The following is a 23,442-nucleotide window of genomic DNA, read 5'->3' as shown; positions in this document are numbered from 1 at the left end:
CCAACGAGGTTGGTGGTGGGGATGGCTCTGTCAAGTGTACACAAACAAATAATATTGCTTCCGGCTAATTCATATCGATATAAAATACCGAATGTGTGTTTTCCTTAAATTGTGGCGTCTCGTACTTTTATTTTTATCAGAAAATTTAAAATACTTCCGGTAATAATTTACACTTTACTTGTTAGCTTGATGCAACTGAGGGTGATCTGCGAGTGAAGCTACCGTTAACCAGAGTGTAAAGTATCACAAAATGAAAGCGGTCGAATAATTTGCTTTTTAACCGCCACACAGACGCGGAAGGACTGTGCTGGACCATCAATTATCCTATTGATTTTTTCACTGGAAAGACTGTGTGGGCTAAACCGAGATCCATCGGGCCTCGTCGTCGTGGCCCAGCAGGACTCGAGTGAAGTTGGGAGCGGACTGCCAAACTTCTGCTTCCTCCAGCGGCTCTCCGCAGGGCCCGGGGCTCCTGTCACCGGCCCTGTGGATGAGGAAGTGAATACAGATCCAGTCAACCAACAGGTGCTATTATACACACGATATAGATTGCTTCACGTCGTTCATTTGTCTGTTGAACGGTTGCTTTTTACGGTCCTGCTGAGCAGACGAGCTTGGATTAGCCGTGCGGCTAGCAGTTAACTTTAGCATTAGCTTAGCCGGACAACTTCCCTGGCCTGACAGTTAGCTGTGCAACCAGCCCTCGGTTGACGTTGTCCACTTAGCTTCCCATATCCGCTCTATGTTTTGTTAAATGTGTTTCTGACTTGCATGTCAAGATAGCAAATAAATATCGGATGTATATTTTGGCATAAATGTAAAACTGGCTAGCAACAGTTGTTAGCTTCCGGGGGCTGTTGAACTAGCAAGTTATATCAAAGCTAGCTAATTATCTACTAAAGGTGGCCATAGTGTTGTTAACTTTGCTCGGAGGATTGACTGGATCTCGTTAGCCAACACAGAGGAGAAGGTTATCAGTAGGAAATGCTAAAGCGAATGTTAATTTAGTTGGTCTCTTCTCAACGTGATGGAGTTGTCGGATTTTGCGTCACTCGCATAAATCAATCAGTGATGTTCATAGACTCCCATCATCAACATCCAACACTGATCATCAGAAGCCATGCTGACTTACATTTCCAGCCTCACTGCGTTGGTACTGATGGTGTGTGTGCTGTTGCACAGAAACAATACGACTTCCAATAACGAACAATAACCTTATGACAACTTGTGACGCTTCTGTCATACTAGACTTTTAACTCATAGGACTATTAAACAGCTTTTATTATGTACCTTTTCCATATCTGCCCCGTTTGAGTCACAGCTGTAGCTAAACATGCCATCGCAGAGGACATGAAAAAATATTGTGGTGAAATGGTTTGAATTTGCTTCAAGTCGACCAGCTTTCCTCGATTGATGATTGCATGTTAAGTATTTCTCTTCTAATACAGTGCTGCTCTAAACTGATTTAGGTTTCTGCACAGTTCAATAAAAAACTTGTGATTTTTACCATTTATACATTCGGAAGTGTATAAATCAAAGATCACATAACGTGATATTTATATGTTGCTGCGTTGGTCCAATTTGTGTTTTAATTCAGCTTTTATTTTATTCACTGAACCAGCATCAGTGTTGAATAGGAGGTTCAGAATGAAATTTTCACCACCATCATCAGTGCGAAGAATTGTTTGCTCAAACGGGTTTATTTTTCAAATAAGGATTTCAATAATAAGTTCAGCACTTGAAGGAAGGAAGGAAAATGAACTCAATCAGGTACAGGATCAGGCTACATCATTGTGATTGTAAAAACACATCATAACAATAACGCAGAAATCATTTAAAAGCTCTCAGATAAAGCGCTTCAACACCATGAAAATGAGAAAATCTGGCAGCTGGTGTTATTTTACGCCATCTCATTTTTAACGAGTCACCGTGACATTCAGACATTTACTGTAAACTTATCGGTTGAACAGTTATGCAACAAAATAAGCTTTCATTGCTAATGTCATTAGCTGGTTTTCTGCTTCAGCAAAACAAAAGAAACTAATTCGAAGCGGAGCCACCGAAGGACCGTACGGCAGCTTCTTTATCAGCCATGAGTGTGCGTCTCCTTTGAGATGTCGTCCTCAGTGACACCTGAAGCCTGCTGTTAAAATGTGACGGAGCATTCGTAAGCGGCTCTCACAGGTGGGATCCACCCTCCAAACTTAGCAGAGAAATACTCAACTGGCTGTTTTATTTATCGAATACTTTCCATCGTCTGCAGCTTTGACTCTGATCTCTCTTTCAGGCACAGCCTTGTGTTGAACTGGCCAAAGTCAAACTGGCTGTGAGGTTTATACTCAGGGCTCTAACTGGTGCTGATATGGGCTACTTTTCACCAAAATAACACATTCATTGTTGTAATGCCAGCAGCTCTCATGGTGCTCTCAGTGACAAAGGGTCACACAAAACTGTGGATTCAGACTTCAGACGAACACCTGGCAGAGCATGGTGACTTTATTCTGTTGTCAGTAGCATCGTGAGCAGAAAGAGTTTCGACTTCCCACTTCTGAGCATGATTACAAACGGAAGTTCGGTGGAGTTAAAGATGGGGAAGTTGGATGTGTTTGATCTGAGCTCGTAAATGATGTATTTTGAAACCGAGAGGAGCCGAAACAAAGGTCCAGAATAGTGTTTTTGAGTTCCAGAAACCATAATTTCTGTATTTATTTGATTTAATTAGATTTTTTTCCCCGACCCTCTTCTCGGCGACTTCTCCATCTGCAGCTTCATGCTTTTTAACTTGTCTCCATCAGCTGCTTGTTAGGATTTATGCCTTCCTTTTGCTGTTGCAGGAGAAAGGAATCCCTTTGATGGGAGAATCCTCTTTCCTGGCCTCCTGGGTCAATCGCTGTGCCATGATGATGGGTATGTATGTGTGCTTCGAGGTGCTGCTGCTGTTGGCAATCAGCCAACTTAGTCTTTTGTCAGAGCTACAACTCCAGGAATGCTTTTTCCGCCCCTTTCTCTCTCTGAACAATGGCTCATTGATATCTTTGCCACATAGTAATTCCTTGTGTGAGGTGCTCGAGTGTAAGTGACATTTAATGGGTAGCAACCACTGATCTCGTGCTTTTTCCCTCATTTTTTCATGGCTTTAAGTTTGAACATTTCCAAGATAAGTGCATTAAAAACTGAGGCAGCGTCTTGCTATTGTGAGGATTTTTCAACCACGTCTGTGCAGCTTTATTAAAGTATTTATTTTTCCAAAAAGTTAAATCAATTTAACTGTGAAATCTTTGAGGTAATTTAAAATGATGTCATCTCAAAGATGAGCAGGAGGCCCTGAACTCAATCATGCAGGACTTGGCCGAACTGCATCGCTCCAGCCGTCCTGCCACGTTCCTGTCGGACCTGAACAAACCCAAAGCCTCCTCACCCAAGAACCAGGTAACCGCGCCAATGCTCTACTTTTAGAGAGCACACGCTCGCTGGGATGAATCGGTTCTTTAGTGGAGAAACCGCACAGTTTGTAGAGTGTTTGCTGAGCCTCCTGTTTCTGTCCAACAGAATGATGTGAGAGTGAAGTTCGAGTTCAAAGGGGAGAAGAGGTGAGCTTTTATTCTGGTGCATCACTGGATTGATGTCAGTGCAGAGCAGCTGGGCCTTTCTCATCCTCCCTCTCCTCTGCAGGATCTTGCAGTTTCCTCGACCTGTCAAGCTTGAAGACCTGAGGGCGAAAGCTAAAGTGGCTTTTGGTCAGACAATGGACCTCCACTACACAAACAATGAGGTACAAAGCTGAATGATACTGAAAAAGATACGTAAAGGGGTGATCTCTACATTGTGGTGGTGTTTTCCTCCTGCAGCTGGTGATTCCTCTGACCACCCAGGATGACCTGGACAAGGCTGTGGAGCTGCTGGATCGTAGCGTTCACATGAAGAGCCTGAAGATCCTCCTGGTGCTCCAGAGCTCCTCTCAGGTCAGGGCTTCCCACAGTTACAGTTTCGTCAGTTTTCTGCTGTGCGCACATACAATGCAAACATTCTGTCTTCCAACAAGTCATAGCAGGAGCTTTCCACAGAGACCTTTAAAAGAGGCCCTGATTTCCACCACTCAGGCTGCATCCAAGCAGCAGATTAATCTGACCATTAAACCTGCTAAAATCCTGCCTCAGATCAGATCAACATGCAGTGATTTACCCGTGACGTAACTGCTTGTGTTGTTTTCTGTCTTTTAAATAAGCCGCCTGTTTTGTTTCTCCAGAACTCTTCTTCCAACATGGACCTCTTGCCGTCCCATGAAGAGCTGGACAACACGGGATTCAGGGCGGCAGACAAGAAGAGCATGTTGGCTTTGATAGGTGAGAAATGCCTCCTGGTCAGACGTCTCTAAAACGTTTTGAGAGCACAAACCAAACCCTGTCTGCTGTCACTCCTGTGCACCCAGACGTTGATTTAATTCTCTTCTGTGCTGCTCCCCAACGGACCTCAGGTTCCCATTCCACGGACCGCAGCTCTCCTCCTCCAGGATACATTCCTGACGCTCTCCAGCAGGTGGCGAGGAACGGCTCCTTCACCAGCATCAACAGCGAGGGCGAGTTCATCCCTGAGAGCATGGACCAGGTACCGGCACTTTGGGCCGTTGTTTGGAGCAATTTCAGCATGCGGAGCTGAAAAAGCTCTCAGATCTCGTATTTTTCAGTCTTAAATGAACTGTTACTCATTTTTGGACTTAAGAAAGACTTTCTGGGAAGTTTGACTGTCCACCTATTGGGAAACCACCAGGTGGAAGTAGTTTCGGGGGTGAGTGGCTGCTAACGTTAGCCGTGAGTTGGTGAATCGCTTCAGCTTTTAGTGTTTAATTAAAGCTCGTTCTCTGAGTTCTGTGGTGTGGAGGAGATGTTAAGTCCATGACACGGACCCGGGCGCAGGTACCTGGACGTTTTCCACACGCGTGCAGTTGTAAGTGAGGTCATAGAGACGTGAAAGCGGGCGTTGAGCTGATATTTCGTATGAAAAGTCTCCTCATGTCAGGTGCTAATCCATATTCTACCTGCAGCAGGTATGAGCGATGGATCCAAGTTACGTTTCTGATTTGTTAGCTTTGGAAAGTTCAACTTTTGATCAGTCCTTCCACATAAAAGAAAATCTAATCATTTGTTGATGAGCGGAGTCATTTTGACACATGCTGCTCACTTTAATTTACAAATGATCCAAGTATAATTTGAGCTTTTAGAGTTCCTTTCTCTGAATTCCCGTCCCTCCCTCAGATGTTGGACCCGCTGTCCATGAGCAGTCCAGAGAACTCGGCGTCTGGAAGCTGTCCCTCTTTGGACAGCCCGCTGGACAGGTGAGCTCGTCCACACCAAACATGCTCGTCGCTGACCGCTCCGCAGGAAGCAGGACGTGACCCACTTAATGTGCCGCTCGGACACCTTTAACAACTCGTTTCTCTTGCTGCTCTTATTGTTTCAGTGACTACCCAAAGTCCAGGATGCCCCGAGCACAGAGTTACCCTGACAACCACCAGGACTTTCCAGGTAAATTCCCAGCCGTGTGTCCATGGCAGGATCTTCCCTGTTTTCACCCAAAGCCGTCCCAGTGCTGGTTCAAGGCCATTTCAACGAAGAACCGGTTTCATTTTCCACATTGAATACACCACAGGGAGGGTCAAGCCTGTGTCATCAGACTTCTTTTCCAGAGAAGAAAGATGACGTCTGAGTGCCAGCAGTTTGGTTCCTGAAGGCTGTTTTAGGCAACAGTTTGCATCAGTGAGACGCTGGATTTCCAGCTGATGATATTAGAACGTATTAAACATCAAACAGCTGGTTCCCTCACTGCAGCTTCCACTTCATGGAGCAGCTCACTTTAACTTAGACCGGATATTTCAACCTTTAAAATGGGCTGTTCGGCCTCCAGAACCGCGCCCACAGCCTCTAACCCACGATGCTCCTTTCATCTGGCCTTGGTGGTGCTGCCGTAGCAACAGTTTTTCGGTGCTGGAGGAAGAACTTTGGTGGATAAAAGGCGAAAAACTGTCTCACTCATTCCCTGCGCCCCACAAATAAATGTAGGGAGCTCAACAGAAAAATCTTTGGACACATTAAAACATACCACATTAATGTCATCTCACATAATCTTGTCCGTTTACTGTATTTTTGTTAAATTAGAGGCTTTTTATTACTGTCGTGTCATTTTAATTTTCATATTTTTCATACTGTCCTCCAACGGCTAACTACGAGAAATTCACCGGTAAAAAAACAACTTGCTGTTATCTATCGAAATGCCGTCTTCTTTCAATCTGTCCGTGTTTCTTTTAACAGTAATTAAATGAATGATGACACGGAGGAGAACTAGACGCGCTGCTCTGTGTTGGCCTACTTTTTACTGCCTTTTTAATTAGAGTAATATCTGTTTTTAATTCTCTGAACAGTAAACTACCCTCCGTCAAACTGGCAGCGCCTTTATTTCCTGACAAACTGATTAATCCAGTTGTCTGATGGTCAGATTCACTCAGCTTTTAGTCACACACTGCACTAGCCATCATTAATAAATGTTGAATGAAGCTTTACTTATTAAACGATCTATGTACATTTGCCTAAATACGCGCAGCCCAGAGGATTTTTGGCAATGCATTATGGGATATCTTGTTAGGGATCAGCTGGGCGTTTCGCGGTGAATTGTGGGATACATGAGTGCACTAAATAGCGAGCATCAAAACTCCCCTAACATTGGGACGCCTCTACAAAGTGGCGTGGGCACTATATGGTGGTTCGGGAGGGATTTCGGACACAGCCTAAGTTTGGTTTTGAACCAGCAGTGGAACCTCTTTGGTGGAAAATCCCTCCCGGGGGCCTTATTTCTGACCATGTCCGTGGTAGCAGGCAGTTTTGGTTAGAAAGCAGCTTCTGTGTGAGAAACGGCGTCGACTATAGAAAGAAATGAGTTGTTGTGACACGAGAGGTTGCTTCTCTCTGAGGAAACCGGTTAAAAAGCGCCACAGTCCATCTTCCTGTCGGCCAGTTCTGGATGTCACTTCCATCTTTTCTTCCGCAGAGTACGACATCCCCGTGTTTGAAAAATCGGGGAAAGGGGGGACGTATCCCCGCAGGTACGGGATTCCCTTTGGCCTTCAGGATTATAGTGACGGTGGGTGCTTTTTCTTACTGCCGCCCAATCATTGTGGCTGTATGAGTCAGATGGAGCATCACAGTTCCCGCTTGCTCGCGCAGGAAGGAAGACCTTCCCCCGAGCTCGGAGAACGCAGGTTCACGGCTTTCGTTCGCCGGTCAGCTTCAGCCCAACGGAGCAGTCGCCCAGCACCAGCAGCGGCAGCAGCGTCTTCACCCCCGACCTGGAGGAGGCTCCTGGGCCCGCCAGGAGGCGGCGGGGCAGCGACATTGAGCCAAACCTCAACCCGCCAACTGCTCCCACCCTCTCAGTCATGGACATCAGCCCACCCAGCCGCTGTGAGCCCATCTCATCGGTGAATAAAGCGACCGTGCAAACCCTGATCTGCTTTTATCGGTCTTCACTCTGTCTGTTTGTGTGCAGCTCCGCGTGCTCCCACCAACTGGCGGCTGGGGAAACTTCTGGGTCAGGGGGCTTTCGGACGGGTTTTCCTCTGTTACGACGCAGACACTGGGCGGGAACTGGCGGTCAAACAGGTCCAGTTTGACCCAGAGAGTCCAGAGACCAGCAAGGTGTGTGTCAGCTTGACATGTTTGGGCTGTGAGTGAGCAGCAGGTTCCTGTAGTCATTCTGTTTCTCCCGCTCCTGTAGGAGGTCAGTGCTTTAGAGTGTGAGATCCAGCTCCTGAAGAACTTGTGTCACGAGCGGATCGTCCAGTACTACGGCTGCCTGCGGGACACGATGGAGCGAACGCTCTCCATCTTCATGGAGCACATGCCCGGAGTCAGTGTTGATCTGCATGAATATTACGTGTCCACGTTGCATTTTACAGACTTCGCTGAGGAGAAGTCGGGTCTCTGTAACGATCATCTCCGTGTTCGGCTCTCAGGGCTCAATTAAGGACCAGCTGAAGTCGTACGGAGCGCTGACGGAAAACGTGACGCGCCGCTACACCCGGCAGATCCTGGAGGGCGTTTCCTACCTGCACAGCAACATGATCGTCCACAGGGACATCAAAGGTGAGGTGAACAGTTCCTTTATCACGACCATTTAGACTCCAAATGAATTGACTGCAGTGGAGCTGAGCGACTGTTCTCCGCTCAGGAGCAAACATCCTGCGCGACTCTGTGGGAAACGTGAAGCTGGGAGACTTCGGGGCCAGCAGGCGGCTGCAGACCATCTGCCTATCAGGAACAGGCATCAAGTCGGTGACCGGCACCCCCTACTGGATGAGTCCAGAGGTGATCAGCGGAGAGGGATACGGCAGGAAGGCCGACATCTGGTGAGATCACAAATGACCATTGGTCTCCTTTATTTTAATATTCATGCTGACCTTCTGTGATATCAGCTGACCTTCTGTAGCATCAGCTGACCTTCTGTAGCATCAGCTGACCTTCTGTAGCATCAGCTGACCTTCTGTGATATCAGCTGACCTTCTGTAGCATCAGCTGACCTTCTGTAGCATCAGCTGACCTTCTGTGGCATCAGCTGACCTTCTGTGATATCAGCTGACCTTCTGTAGCATCAGCTGACCTTCTGTAGCATCAGCTGACCTTCTGTAGCATCAGCTGACCTTCTGTAGCATCAGCTGACCTTCTGTGATATCAGCTGACCTTCTGTAGCATCAGCTGACCTTCTGTAGCATCAGCTGACCTTCTGTGATATCAGCTGACCTTCTGTAGCATCAGCTGACCTTCTGTAGCATCAGCTGACCTTCTGTAGCATCAGCTGACCTTCTGTAGCATCAGCTGACCTTCTGTGATATCAGCTGACCTTCTGTAGCATCAGCTGACCTTCTGTAGCATCAGCTGACCTTCTGTAGCATCAGCTGACCTTCTGTGATATCAGCTGACCTTCTGTAGCATCAGCTGACCTTCTGTAGCATCAGCTGACCTTCTGTAGCATCAGCTGACCTTCTGTGATATCAGCTGACCTTCTGTGGCATCAGCTGACCTTCTGTGGCATCAGCTGACCTCATGTAGCATCAGCTGACCTCCTGTAGCATCAGCTGACCTTCTGTAGCATCAGCTGACCTTCTGTAGCATCAGCTGACCTTCTGTGGCATCAGCTGACCTTCTGTAGCATCAGCTGACCTTCTGTAGCATCAGCTGACCTTCTGTGATATCAGCTGACCTTCTGTGGCATCAGCTGACCTTCTGTGGCATCAGCTGACCTTCTGTGGCATCAGCTGACCTCATGTAGCATCAGCTGACCTCCTGTGGCATCAGCTGACCTCATGTAGCATCAGCTGACCTCCTGTGGCATCAGCTGACCTCCTGTAGCATCAGCTGACCTTCTGTGGCATCAGCTGACCTTCTGTGGCATCAGCTGACCTTCTGTAGCATCAGCTGACCTTCTGTAGCATCAGCTGACCTTCTGTAGCATCAGCTGACCTTCTGTAGCATCAGCTGACCTTCTGTAGCATCAGCTGACCTTCTGTAGCATCAGCTGACCTTCTGTGGCATCAGCTGACCTTCTGTAGCATCAGCTGACCTTCTGTGGCATCAGCTGACCTTCTGTGGCATCAGCTGACCTTCTGTAGCATCAGCTGACCTTCTGTGGCATCAGCTGACCTTCTGTGGCATCAGCTGACCTTCTGTGGCATCAGCTGACCTTCTGTGGCATCAGCTGACCTTCTGTGACATCAGCTGACCTTCTGTGGCATCAGCTGACCTTCTGTGGCATCAGCTGACCTTCTGTGGCATCAGCTGACCTTCTGTGGCATCAGCTGACCTTCTGTGGCATCAGCTGACCTTCTGTGGCATCAGCTGACCTTCTGTGGCATCGGCTGACCTTCTGTGGCATCGGCTGACCTTCTGTGGCATCGGCTGACCTTCTGTGGCATCGGCTGACCTTCTGTGATATCGGCTGACCTTCTGTGATATCAGCTGACCTTCTGTGGCATCAGCTGACCTTCTGTGGCATCAGCTGACCTTCTGTGATATCAGCTGACCTTCTGTAGCATCAGCTGACCTTCTGTGGCATCATCTGACCTTCTGTAGCATCAGCTGACCTGTAGCATCAGCTGACCTTCTGTAGCATCAGCTGACCTTCTGTGGCATCAGCTGACCTTCTGTAGCATCAGCTGACCTTCTGTAGCATCAGCTGACCTTCTGTGACATCAGCTGACCTTCTGTGGCATCAGCTGACCTTCTGTAGCATCAGCTGACCTTCTGTAGCATCAGCTGACCTTCTGTAGCATCAGCTGACCTTCTGTGGCATCAGCTGACCTTCTGTGACATCAGCTGACCTTCTGTGACATCAGCTGACCTTCTGTGGCATCAGCTGACCTTCTGTAGCATCAGCTGACCTTCTGTGGCATCAGCTGACCTTCTGTAGCATCAGCTGACCTTCTGTGATATCAGCTGACCTTCTGTGGCATCAGCTGACCTTCTGTGGCATCAGCTGACCTTCTGTGGCATCAGCTGACCTTCTGTGGCATCAGCTGACCTTCTGTAGCATCAGCTGACCTTCTGTGGCATCAGCTGACCTTCTGTGGCATCAGCTGACCTTCTGTGGCATCAGCTGACCTTCTGTGGCATCAGCTGACCTTCTGTAGCATCAGCTGACCTTCTGTGGCATCAGCTGACCTTCTGTGGCATCAGCTGACCTTCTGTGGCATCAGCTGACCTTCTGTGGCATCAGCTGACCTTCTGTGGCATCAGCTGACCTTCTGTAGCATCAGCTGACCTTCTGTAAATCCAAGAACTCCAGAGTTTGATTGTAAAATCTTGTCAGAAACACTTTGTTGAGTTGTGACTGGAAAGAGACGATGTTGGCGTGGAGGATCTGTGGAGGATCTGTGGAGGATCTGTGTTTGAGTGGTTCAGCCGAAGGTCTTCAGCTCAGCTGCTTCTGTTTGTCTCTGCAGTCCTAAGACGGCTCCAGATGTGACGGTAAGCCATGTGTAAAGTGCTCTTCTTCTGTCCTCAGGAGCGTCGGCTGCACCGTGGTGGAGATGCTGACGCAGCGGCCTCCCTGGGCGGAGTTTGAGGCCATGGCGGCCATTTTTAAAATTGCCACCCAGCCGACCAACCCGGTCCTCCCGGCCCACGTGTCGGACCACGGCCGAGAGTTCCTCAAACGAATCTTCGTGGAGACCAAGCAGCGTCCGTCTGCAGATGAGCTGCTGAGGCACATCTTTGTGCATTAACCCGCAGAACCGCCTTACCTGAAGGGGCGGTCCCGCCTCTGACTCCGCCCTCTCTGCGTCCCAGGAAGAGGCCGCCTGCTCCTCTGTCTCTGTTTGTGTGAGACGGCCACAGAGAGCTTTACTTTTATTTGCTCCACAACGTGCACCTTAGTTTCTGAGGGAGGGGCAGCTTCCTGACGCCACCAAAACGACTCTTTGGAAACGTCCCTTTTTCATGTTTGTACGCTTTCTCTCGTCGGCCCTTTTGGATGTGTTGGACCTGCAGGAGGCCCCGCCCCCAACTCTGACCCGACCCAGAATGTAGAAACCCAGAGCGACGGCGGGGGGGGGGGCGCTGCGACAGAGAGGCCGAGGCCAGCTGCAGAGTCTGAGAGGATTCTACCCCCCCCTCCCTCCTTTGCTCCCTCCTTTGCTCCCTCCCTCCTTTGCTCCCTCCTTTGCTCCCTCCCTCCTTTGCTCCCTCCCTCCTTTGCTCCCTCCCTCCTTTGCTCCCTCCCTCTTTTGCTCCCTCCCTCCTTTCCTCCCTCCTTTGCTCCCTCCTTTGCTCCCTCCCTCCTTTGCTCCCTCCTTTGCTCCCTCCCTCCTTTACTCCCTCCCTCCTTTGCTCCCTCCCTCCTTTGCTCCCTCCCTCCTTTGCTCCCTCCCTCTTTTGCTCCCTCCCTCCTTTGCTCCCTCCCTCCCTCCCTCCTTTCCTCCCTCCTTTGCTCCCTCCTTTGCTCCCTCCCTCCTTTGCTCCCTCCCTCCCTCCCTCCTTTGCTCCCTCCCTCCTTTGCTCCCTCCCTTGCTCCCTCCTTTGCTCCCTCCTTTGCTCCCTCCCTCCTTTGCTCCCTCCCTCCCTCCTTTGCTCCCTCTTTTGCTCCCTCCCTCCTTTGCTCCCTCCCTTGCTCCCTCCCTTGCTCCCTCCCTTGCTCCCTCCTTTGCTCCCTCCCTCCTTTGCTCCCTCCCTCCCTCCTTTGCTCCCTCTTTTGCTCCCTCCTTTGCTCCCTCCTTTGCTCCCTCCTTTGCTCCCTCCCTCCCTCCTTTGTTCCCTCCTTTGCTCCCTCCCTCCCTCCTTTGCTCCCTCCTTTGCTCCCTCCCTCCTTTGCCCCCCCCGTTAAACGCAGGAGGAGGAGTCTGCAGTTGCAGCTGCTCTCTGTCGCTGCGCCTCCTGGACAAACTGCCTTCACACTTTTAGCCCAAACCAGCTGATCTCAGTTCAGCCGTCCGGCCTGGAGCAGAAACCTGTGGCAGAGGCGGTTCTGAGCCCAGCTCCCAGCTCGGTAACCGGCGGTAACCAGCGGTAACCGGCGGTAACCGGCTGCTGCAGCTCGTCAGATGCACTTTTCTCCTGCTTCTCGGTATTTGCTCAGTTAGTTGACTCAGTTTGGTGCTGCAGCTCCCAGTCTGGCGGACAGTCTGAAACTCGTGTGTAATGAAGGAGTTCGCAGGCGTTTGCCTCCTGAAACGTGAGCAGACTTTAGTCATCACACGGAGAACTGGTCCAAAGCGCTGGAGCCCCCCCTCCAGGATGTTTTCTGCTCCTCAGACCTGCTCACAGATCTCTGACAGCAACAAGCTCAGAAACGGCTGCAGACGGAGTTCAGAGGGAGCAGAATCAGGTCAGCGCTGCAGACTCGGACCCTTTTCACTTGATTTGAGCCGACAGGTGTCTTCCTGCTCTGCCGCCGCAGCATCCCGCCTTCTCCCGTGTTGCTTTGTGGTCGTTCTCTGGCCTCGTGCACGCCTGCAGGAGAAGATGTTTACAGGATCTCATTCACTGTTCAGAGCGATCATCAGAGTCTAACTCGTCACTTTATCCAAACCACAAACAGCTCCACGGCTTCAGCAGCTTCCAGAAGAGACTCAACGGTCTTCTGCTTTTTAAAGGTGCAACCAGCAGGTTTTTGGAGCAGGGAGAATGTCTGCAGCGGACCGGAGAAGGATCAGAATGACAGGAAGCTGACTTTGGTACGAGTCGCCCCGCTGTTCTCCTGTTCTGCAGGTGAAGGCTCCACAGGTCGCACCTTCAGGGACGGCAGGAAGAACATTTCTGAAGGCACTTGAGCTTCGTGTCTTTGTGGCTTTGCTCTGTGGGAAACGTGTCCCGTCAGCCGGTGATTCCACACCGGTTGTGGAAGCCGAAACGCCTCTTTTCCTCTTTTTTTCTACATTTGAACAAAGACGTGTCCAAACAGAAAGTCCCGTAGACTACAGGTGTGTCGGCCTCCCGTCAGAGAAACTGTCCGGTACAGAAGGAGGTGAGACGCCAGCACCCAGCACTGCTAAACTTTGATTACCATTATGCACTATTGATGATCCACTGATGCTTTCTCACGGTTCCCCGTCGCTGTCGCTGGAGCAGCTCGGTTCAGCCACCTTTTCTTTGCACATTTTAAAGACTGTTTTTATTTTTACAGTGTGTGTGTGTGTGTGTGTGTGTGTGTGTGTGTGTGTGTGTGTGTGTGTGTGTGTGTGTGTGTGTGTGTGTGTGTGTGTGTGTGTGTGTGTGTGTGTGTGTGTGTGTGTGTGTGGAGGTCCGGTGAGCTTCTACTGAATGTATTGATGTGTCATTTTTACCATCAGGTGGCCTCCTTCACCACAGTGGTTTAACTCTTCGGTACTTGTATTTGTCACCTGCAGATACACCTGTAGTTCTCTCTTTAGCCACTGCTGCCACACCTGGACGCATGGATGGACGTGTGTGTGTGTGTGTGTGTGTGTGTGTGTGTTCATGTGCATTTACTGCAGATTTTGCTCACTGGACACTGCACCCCAAATGCCTCGAGCATTCTGACTGTCGGGGGTGAGAACATGAAGACGATGACTTGTACAGATGTGTAAAATAAATGGTCCCCTTCTTCTTCTTCTTTTTTTAAAAAGGTACTCTTATATCCCACCTGTTCGGTCTGTGTATTGTAAAAGAAGCCATGTTTATAATTCTGATTGGTTTGTGACCAATACGCCTGTTTATATCAGATCTGTATATCAGTGGTACGCATAATTTTTTAATATATATTTTTTATTTTCCTTTTTCTGTTTTTAACGGGAGATTTTATGCATGGTTGGGTCCTGAGAGACGCAGCGGTGCCGTCGAATGGTTGCTGTTTTTTGGCAAAATTCTGGAGTATTGCGACAGCTCGTGTTCATAATTACAACAATTATGACTATGATGAAAACAATAAAAGATATTTATTTCACATCATGTTTCCCTGTCTGTTGACTTCAGTGTCTAAACAAATAAAATTCCCACTGATTTTAGCTATTTTAAATGTGTTTTATCACAGTTCTTCATACTGAAGGAATATAATGTAAAATACACAAAGAGCAGGAAACAGAATCATATTAAAGTCATATCAAGAGTCTCTTAGATTATTGAATAACACCGAGGGCAATAATGTTTGGATTTCAGGTGTTACTGACACGAAAACTGTTCAAACTTCTTCAAAAATAACTTAATTTATTACAAATAAGAAGCTTATCGCTTCTGTGACAGACTGCATGCTGCCACCTGGTGGTTATAAATAGCAACTACACCCTCAAACCTGAATGAGAAATCTGTTTAGAAACAAAATAAATATGAATAAATATAGGTTACATCAGCATAAAAGTCTAACAGTTGACCGAACCAGATTATCTGTTTGCCCTAATTATTTTCGGGGTTATAAAACAACATTTCAGCGGAAAATGATCCATAAACAGCTTTAGATTTCCTGAAAAGGAGAGTGTACCGTGGTGTTTAAACTTGTGACTTAATAGACTGGTAGAGTTTTCAAGAGTGCGTCTAAATCCGTCATAAAACTGAGATAATGTTGCTAATTAAGTTTTAAAGAGCCAGTTCAGCGAGCTACTCTGGCTACATCACCACAAACAGGCTGGATGTGTGTTTATGTATGGCGGGCGTTTTTCTGCCCTCCAGTGGCCATGGATGGTAACTACAACCACAACAAAGCTAGCGGAATTGTGTATAAACTGCACTTCCTGTGACTCTATCAAAATAAAAGGAATCGACTAAACACAAGAAAAGTCAGTGATTAATGGAAGTTTACATTTACAGTAATGATGGTCTGAACAACGCTATTTTAAGTGGAAACAACGAGCTGATTATTATTTTCTTCCGTCTAATTAGAGGACAGTCCGTAAACAAGCTTCAATTACCGTCAGCTAGCATCTTTATTTTATCTGATTTTTTTGTGGTAATATTATGAACTACTCAAGTCTTGAAATATAATACACATAACATATTATGGTCCAATATAACTTTTTTGGGAGTAGCACGGAGAGGACTGCCACTTCATTTTCATTGAACATCCTGAAGTTGAACATTTGTAATTAATTAGTCTTATAGAGAAGAAACAGACTGTTTATTCCCTCCTGTCAGTTTGTAACTGACTGAATGAGAAAGTGAGATAAATTACTCATGAATAACACTCGACAATAGATAAATAGAAGGTGGTGTAGTTACAGCATTCCTCCACCAGAGGGGTGTGTGTTTGTGTTGTGTTTAAGACGAAAAAGGGGAAATATTTTTTAAAAAGTTATGTCGATCAACTCAAAACTAACATCGTGAAGAAACCTGAAAAATGATGAGTTGTAATGTTGGTATGCAATGCCTCATGTTTACAGATGAAAATATGACCGAAAAAACTTTAATATTTCTGCTAAAAATATCAATATTATTTACATAGACAGTGGTAATTGAAAAAGGCTGCAGGGAAGATAGTTTTAGAGTGGATGACATATCCCCACACTTTATCTGGATACAGAGCATGAGACAGAACAGTCCCAACCCAACACAGCTGAACAAACCAAAGACAGTTGATGAGCAAAGCTGCTTCCCAGGAAACATTAAAACACTGTGGTCATCAGTCTCAGGTACAAAGTGCCAAGAAAAGCAGCTCAAACCAGCAGAGCCGTAGCTCAGAGGCTCAATAAACTGCTTTGGGACTCGGAGCTCATAGGTTCAAGTGAGCTGCTTAAAGAGTTTAAAAGTCTTCAGGTTTTAGAGGCCAAAGTAAAGAGTGAAAAGCTTTAAGGTGCAAAGTCTCTGGTTTAATGGCTCAAACTGAGCAGCTTTTAGTTTGTGAAGACGAGGGATCAAAGCTCTTAAAGGAATAAACTCTGCAGTTCAGCATCCGAACAGAAGGATGGAAGCAGCTCAGAAAGGAGGCTGAAGCTGTGGTTTGGAGGCTCAGGTGCATACGGAGCAGCTTCTGGAAGCAGGGGGGGGGGGTTCAACTCCTGGGGATGGCTTTTATAGAAGGAGGCAGGTTGTTCAGCTCAGAGTCGGCTGGGCTTTTTGAAGCCAAAATAAAAAGAGAAACTTTAGGATTGAACCTTTCAGTGAGTAGCTGAACAGCTCAGGCTGTTGGGTGAAAGCTTTGAGCCTCTGAGACGTGGAAACACTCCGAGAGAGTAGCTCAGGATGATGGGTCGCTGCCTGGGGTTGGACTCTTCACGGGTTCAGTTCCCTCAGATGCTCTGTGGGCTGCCAGCCTTCATTCTTTAAGGAATATAATCATCATTTCTGTCAGGGACCAACAACCAAAGTCAGCTTTGTGTGAGACCCTTAAAGGGCAGATAGCTCAGGCTGATAAAACACTGAGCTGCTGTTTGGGAGAGTTGGGATCAAAGCCCACAGCTGCAAAGGCTCCAGCTGTGGCTGCTGTCAGGTGGACACTTTAAACTTTAATGACTTTTACAGTCCAACACCTGGAGGAAGATTTAAAAGCGCTCCGAGAACTTCTCCAGATGCCCAGAGGACTTGGTGGCATCATGGTAGATGTCAGAGACAGAGAGCTGTAGCTGGAGAAGACCTGGTTTGAGTCCAGGAGCTGTCAGAGAAGAACAACAGGGAGGAGAGGGAGGAGAGATAGATAGATGGATCTAGGTGCAGGAAGAAGAGGAGTGTTTAGAGACAGAGAGAGTTAAGAGAAAGGCTGAGATAGAGATGGTTTGAGTCCAGGAGCTGTCAGAGAAGAACAGAGAGGAGAGGGGGGGAGGAGAAAGAGATTAGACAGTTAAGATAGAGAGGCTGAGATAGACCTGGTTTGAGTCCAGGAGCTGTCAGACAGAGAGTAGAGGAAGAGGAAGAGGAGTTGTTAGAGAGAGGGGTAGAAGATAGAGATGGGAGGAGGGGCAGGAGGAAGAAGAGAAGAAGACAGAGAGTGGGGCCAGGTGGCCCCCAGAGAGTCCCAGAGGTAAAAGTAGGGGGTTATGCTGAGATTTTACAGATATGTACATATATTTATATTTATTTTTTAGGAACATGTGTTTTGTCCTTCAAAACGGAACTGTAAAATCTCAGCATAACCCCCTACTTTTACCTCTGGGACTCTCTGGGGGCCAACTGGCCCCACTCTCTGTCTTCTTCTCTTCTTCACCGGCATCTTCTTCCTCCTATCTCCATCTCTATCTTCTTCTCACCCTCTCTCTAACCACTCCTCTTCCTCTTCCTCTTCCTTAACTCTCTCTCTGACAGCTCCTGGACTCAAACCAGGTCTATCTCAGCCTCTCTATCTTCTTCTCCCTCTCTCTATCCACTCCTCTTCCTCTCTCTAATCTCTCTTCTCCCCCTTCTCCTCTCTGTTCTTCTCTGACAGCTCCTGGACTCAAACCAGGTCTTCTCCAGCTACAGTTCTCTGTCTCTGACATCTACCATGATGCCACCAAGCCCTCTGGGCATCTGGAGAAGTTCTCGGAGCGCTTTTAAATCTTCCTCCAGGTGTTGGACTGTAAAAGTCATTAAAGTTTAAAGTGTCCACCTGACAGCAGCCACAGCTGGAGCCTTTGCAGCTGTGGGCTTTGATCCCAACTCTCCCAAACAGCAGCTCAGTGTTTTATCAGCCTGAGCTATCTGCCCTTTAAGGGTCTCACACAAAGCTGGCTTTGGTTGTTGGTGCCTGACAGAAATGATGATTATATTCCTTAAAGAATGAAGGCTGGCAGCCCACAGAGCATCTGAGGGAACTGAACCCGTGATGAGTCCAACCCCAGGCAGCGTCCCATCATCCTGAGCTACTCCGCCACACTTCAGAGGTCTGGAATCAGTCAGTTTCTGTCCCAGAAAAACTCCTTTAGACTCATTAGAATAATCTAATACAATAAGCAGAAGTTGCTTTGACTGTGGGCATCGAACCAGCGTCCTCCAAACCAGAAACCTTCATGCAGCAGCCTGAGCTAATCTTCCACTCTTCTGCTTCCTCCGGCCAGAAGCTTTTATCTCTTCATTTGAGTTGTTGGTTTAGAAGTTGAAGACATGTTTGAGTGGAACCTGGTAAAGACTTGAACTCGGTCCCTCTGCCTTCCCAAGCTGATCTCCAGAGTTTGATTGATAGTTGTACTTTGTCAGTCTGAATGTTTTACTGAAAGCATTGTTGTCCCGTTGTGTCTGAAATGGAGTGAAATCTGTTTGTTATAAAGTCATTTTGTTCATATGATGAAGGCAACCAGCTGCAGTCCACAGATTCAGTCTTTATACTGTGAGCAGGGCGTTTCTGCCCTCTAGCGGCCACAGATGGTATCTACAGAAAAGGTAAAGATAGAGATATTACAAATGACTCACACTTCCTGTAAGACTTTCAAAATAAAATCATATTAACGCTGTGCTGAACTTAACAGATGTGACATGAAGCTATTTGATCTGATAACAGCGGAGAATTGCTTTACGGACTAGTGACTGAATGTAAATAAATTGGTGGCCTCTTTGTGTGAAAGGCGCAGTTTTTTCCTTCAAGTGTAAACCAAGCTACAGTTAGCGCTAGCTAGTTAACGGCAGTTAGCATCTTTGTTTTCTCTGCTTCTATTCAGCTGAAATGATGAGTCCAAAATGAGTGAATATGGAGCTAAATCGTGGCTACTTCATGTGACAGTAAATTTAAACAGAACAGACTTTATATTTCTCGCTGTACCGTGGTTCTGGTAATCTAACTTCCGGTTAAATCAGAAAGCACTGATTAATGTAGCTGTGCAGTTTAACCGCTAGAGGGCAGTAATAAACGGCCATTTTATTTTCCAGCGCTTTTTCATGGCAGATATGAATGAATAAATACACACAATAACGTCTGTGTAATACAAACACGATGCATGATGAAACTCTGGACTGTAACATGTGTTTAGGTAGAATTAAGACTCCTCTGAGGCGGCTGCCAGCAGCTTCGTCTCCAACAACTTTCTGCTTTCAGCCTTTCTGCTGCACAGGATGCAGAAGCTGCAAACCGTCTTCAGAAACGTTGTTTTTAAAATCTAATTCTTTTTCAGTGGTTTTCACAGTTTTGACTCTTGGATATAAGGTCACTCAGACACACATCATCATAATCAGAGCTCTACGTGATGAAGGACACTGCTTGGACACATATTTGGATACATGGCTGCTAATGGAAGCTGAAGTCAGACCCGTTACAGACTTTGAATCAACTACAAATCCTCCCTCTTTGTACGTCGTCTTTTCCCAGTGTCTGAATCCCCCCCCCCCCGGCGAGTCAAAAACTGTCTCTTGGCTGTTAGGAGGGCTGAAATGTCTGCAGGCAGAACAATATGACGAGTCCAGCCTTTGGGAATACTCCAGCCAAGGATGAATGTCACACCAGGCTACTTTTAAGCTTCGTCTCCTGTCCCCCATCAAGGTCCTTGGAAATATTTTCAGCTTTGGCTGTGCTGCTGCTGCTTCTTGCCAACATTTGCTGATACCTGGAGAAAGACAAAACATATGTCAGCAGATACACTACAGCAGTGTTTCTCAATCCTGGTCCTCGAGGCCCCCCCGCCCTGCATGTTTTCCATGTTTTCCTGCTCCAGCACAGCTGATTCAAATGAATGGGTCGTCCTCAGCCTGCCACAGAGCTTAAATACCTGAAACGCTGTACTTCAGCAATAAAGAAACACCAACAGGATATTTATAGACCCATGACATTTAGAACTAAATGAGACTTAACATGTCTACATGAACACATTGTTGCTAAACTCTGTTCTTTCAGCATCACTAAGCTGATGCTCCAGTGCATGTAGATGAGGAAGCTCTATCCTCCGCCTGTCTGCATCTGTTCTTCTGTCTCAGCTGTGCTTTCTTCCTGCTCAGTTCCATCACTTTCATTGCTCACCTCTTGACCTAATTCCTCTGGATTCCTCTCTTCTTCCAGCTGCCTCTCTTCATTTCCTGTCTGTTTTTTGTGTTTTGGGGCCGGGGGACGAAATAGGACATAATGTCCCCCTTTCTCTTCATTTTGAAAACTGAAGAGCAAAAAATACGAGACAGTCAAGCAAAAGCACAACACTGAATTAAATATTAACTCAGTACTGTTGCTGTTGGCTTGCATTAATTAATATCATAATGTCGCTGCGATTCTTTTAAAATTATATGTCGAAAATGAAGGAGCTGAAATCATTTCACTTTGTAACATGAACCATCGACTCGGGCGAAACGTTCAGGAAAAAAAATCTTCAATCGGAAACATCTGAATTAAACCTTTGAAAAACGGAGTCTCAGTCTCCTGCGGAACAAGCAACAAGTCAGCAACAACATTTTCAGACCAGATCAAAATCTTGTGTTTTCAATACCAGACGAAAAATAGTTTTCCTCACCTTCAATTGTTTGAACGAGAAAATGTTTCGCGCTCTTTTCCTCCGCTTCCTTCACTCACTGGAGTCCGCTCGGCTCTCTTTATAATGTCCATGGTTCTGCTCAGAGCTGCAGAGTACATACAGGTGTAGATATATCTGTAGATACTCCATAAATCTGGGTCGGCTCTCTCTTGGCGGTGCACAGTGTGCGCTGCTCTAAGTGGTCCGACCAGAAACCTGCGTAGACGCTTTATTTCCGCCTTTCCCTTCAGTACAAAATCATCGCAAGAGTCATTTTATTACTGATGCAGACGCTTTGTTCGGGGAGGGGGGCCACAGGGGGCCACTGGCCCCATTCCGCAGACTTTACGTGAAAATAAAATAGATCTACATTTCTGCAAACATTTTTGAAGGAGCTCACAAACACGAAGCCGCCGAACAAAGAAAAACAAAAACAGTTTATGAGCAAAGCTCCTGAACATGAAGGTAAAAAGATGTTGAGAAACTAAAGACCACTGGAATGGAGAGTTTCAGTTATCAGAGTCTGTGGGGGTCGAAAATAATCTGAAGGAAGTTTGGACACATGGTCTGACCCTCAGTCCTGATCTCACCATCGTGGAGTCGGTCCAAAACCACAAACATATTTGGCTCCTGATACGGAGAAAAAGGTTTTCTGTTCAGAAGAAAAACTATTAAATGAGTGATTTGTCCGTTTGCAGGCTGTCTGATCACAGAGGATCCTCTCTGGAGACTGGACTCTCAGGTCTTTGGAGGCCTGCTGCAGACGGAGTGCCGTCAGCATTCAGCTGAGAGCTGCCAACAAGCAGACTCAAACAAACATTTCTTCTCATCAGCAGCAGACCAAAGTGTTTCTGGTGTAAACTGGTCGTACAGAAAAGGCCTCTGAGGTCCACTTTGGTTTAGTTTTATCTTAGTTTTAAATGGAGCTGCAGCATCAATTGTCTGACTTCATTTTGCTTTTAAAATAATCAACAACAAAATCACACGATGCAGGTAAAAATCAACTTTAACTTGCATAAGTCACCAGTTATTAAAATGTTGTTATATTTGGAGCGTATCGATGTTAAAAAGTCAGAAAACTTGAGTAAAACAGGAAGGAGGCTTGGGTGGTCTGAGACAAACAAATGATGCTCAGAAGAAGAATTAAAAGGAACCATCTTTGTTAAAACTGAGCTTCGAGCAATCGATGCAGTTCCACAGCCTTTTTTGCCACCTTGACAGAAAATAAAGAATTACATGATATCTGTTCCACATGATGAAATAAAGTTTGAAACATAACAGCTGGAAGCTTCGGGGATCTGCCTCTTTATGAATGAGTCCATCAGCAGCTGTCCATGAACACGGAGGAACATTTCTTCTCATCAGCAGCAGACCAAAGTGTTTCTGGTGTAAACTGGTCGTACAGAAAAGGCCTCTGAGATCCAGGTGTGTTTCTGCCACAGAGTCACTCAGCTGTAAACTAAACTGAACTAAAACTCATCGTTCTGATCATTTCTTACAGTTAAAGTGGTTTTAACATGTTTTTTCCTGAGTGTTCAGTTGCTGCATCGTTACCCTGAGGCGACATTCAGAATAAATACAGAGAACAACAAATAAATCAGGCCTCCTCACAGCACTGATGCAACACTTATGGCTTCTCTTTGCTTCACACAATAACAGAATCATTTCATGCTGAAGCCAACAGTCAGAAGTGTGAAAGTCAGGATGATCATCACAGGGTACCGTCATAAATATGAGCTCCAGAGAAGAAGAAGAAGAAGAAGAAGAAGCTGCAGATGCTCAGAAACATCATGAAGTGTGACAAACGCTGCCGCCTCCTCTCCTTCGCCTCCTCTCCTCTGCCTCCTCTCCGCCTCCTCTTTGCCGCCTCCTCTTTGCCGCCTCCTCTCCGCCGCCTCCTCCCCGCCGCCTCCTCCCCGCCGCCTCTCCGCCGCCTCCTCCTCTCCGCCGCCTCCTCCTCTGCCTCCTCCCCTGCCTCCTCCCCGCCGCCTCTCCGCCGCCTCTCCGCCGCCTCCTCCTCTCCGCCGCCTCCTCTCCGCCTCCTCCTCTGCCTCCTCCCCGCCGCCTCTCCGCCGCCTCTCCGCCGCCTCTCCGCCGCCTCCTCCTCTCCGCCGCCTCCTCTCCGCCTCCTCCTCTGCCTCCTCCCCGCCTCCTCTCCGCCTCCTCCTCTGCCTCCTCCCCGCCTCCTCTCCGCCTCCTCTCCGCCTCGCCTCCTCTTTGCCTCGCCTCCTCTCCGCCTCGTCTCCTTCGCCTCGTCTCCTTCGCCTCGTCTCCTTCGCCTCGTCTCCTTCGCCTCCTCCCCGCCTCCTCTCCGCCTCCTCTCCGCCTCCTCTCCGCCTCGCCTCCTCTTTGCCTTGCCTCCTCTTTGCCTCCTCTCCTTCGCCTCCTCCCCACCTCCTCTCCGCCTCGCCTCCTCTTTGCCTCGCCTCCTCTTTGCCTCCTCTCCGCCGCCTCCTCCTCTCCGCCGCCTCCTCTCCGCCGCCTCCTCTGCCTCCTCTCCGCCTCCTCTCCGCCTCCTCTCCGCCTCCTCTCCGCCTCCTCTCCGCCTCCTCTCCGCCTCGCCTCCTCTTTGCCTCGCCTCCTCTTTGCCTCGCCTCCTCTTTGCCTCGTCTCCTCCGCCT

The 23,442-nt window shown here is 47.7% G+C and overlaps 1 protein-coding gene and 1 long non-coding RNA gene across 2 annotated transcripts; one reads left to right on the top strand and one right to left on the bottom strand.

Moving 5' to 3' along the window:
• Positions 1-168: 168 nt before the first annotated feature.
• map3k2 (mitogen-activated protein kinase kinase kinase 2) lies at positions 169-14,442 on the top strand. The gene is made up of 17 exons (XM_072374121.1): positions 169-525; positions 2,835-2,907; positions 3,311-3,429; positions 3,550-3,590; positions 3,673-3,772; positions 3,849-3,962; positions 4,247-4,343; positions 4,475-4,605; positions 5,253-5,332; positions 5,458-5,522; positions 7,039-7,131; positions 7,215-7,451; positions 7,537-7,685; positions 7,765-7,896; positions 8,003-8,132; positions 8,218-8,395; positions 11,047-14,442. The coding sequence occupies exons 2-17, from the start codon at positions 2,853-2,855 to the stop codon at positions 11,264-11,266; spliced, it is 1,941 nt and encodes a 646-aa protein (XP_072230222.1). The 5' UTR covers positions 169-525; positions 2,835-2,852; the 3' UTR covers positions 11,267-14,442.
• Positions 14,443-19,091: 4,649 nt separating this feature from the next.
• Positions 19,092-20,974, bottom strand: LOC140293924 (uncharacterized). The gene is made up of 3 exons (XR_011912725.1): positions 20,822-20,974; positions 20,341-20,470; positions 19,092-19,930 (listed from the first exon to the last, which is right to left on the bottom strand). It is a non-coding gene; the product is annotated as an uncharacterized lncRNA (long non-coding RNA).
• Between the last annotated feature and the right edge of the window lie 2,468 nt (positions 20,975-23,442).

This window comes from Leuresthes tenuis, unplaced genomic scaffold, assembly GCF_036924035.1.
Source record: "Leuresthes tenuis unplaced genomic scaffold, fLeuTen1.0.hap1 SCAF_1, whole genome shotgun sequence".
NCBI classification, from domain to species: Eukaryota; Metazoa; Chordata; class Actinopteri; order Atheriniformes; family Atherinopsidae; genus Leuresthes; species Leuresthes tenuis.
Note: the sequence above shows the minus strand (reverse complement) of the source record. Positions and strands in the feature narration are given on the sequence as shown.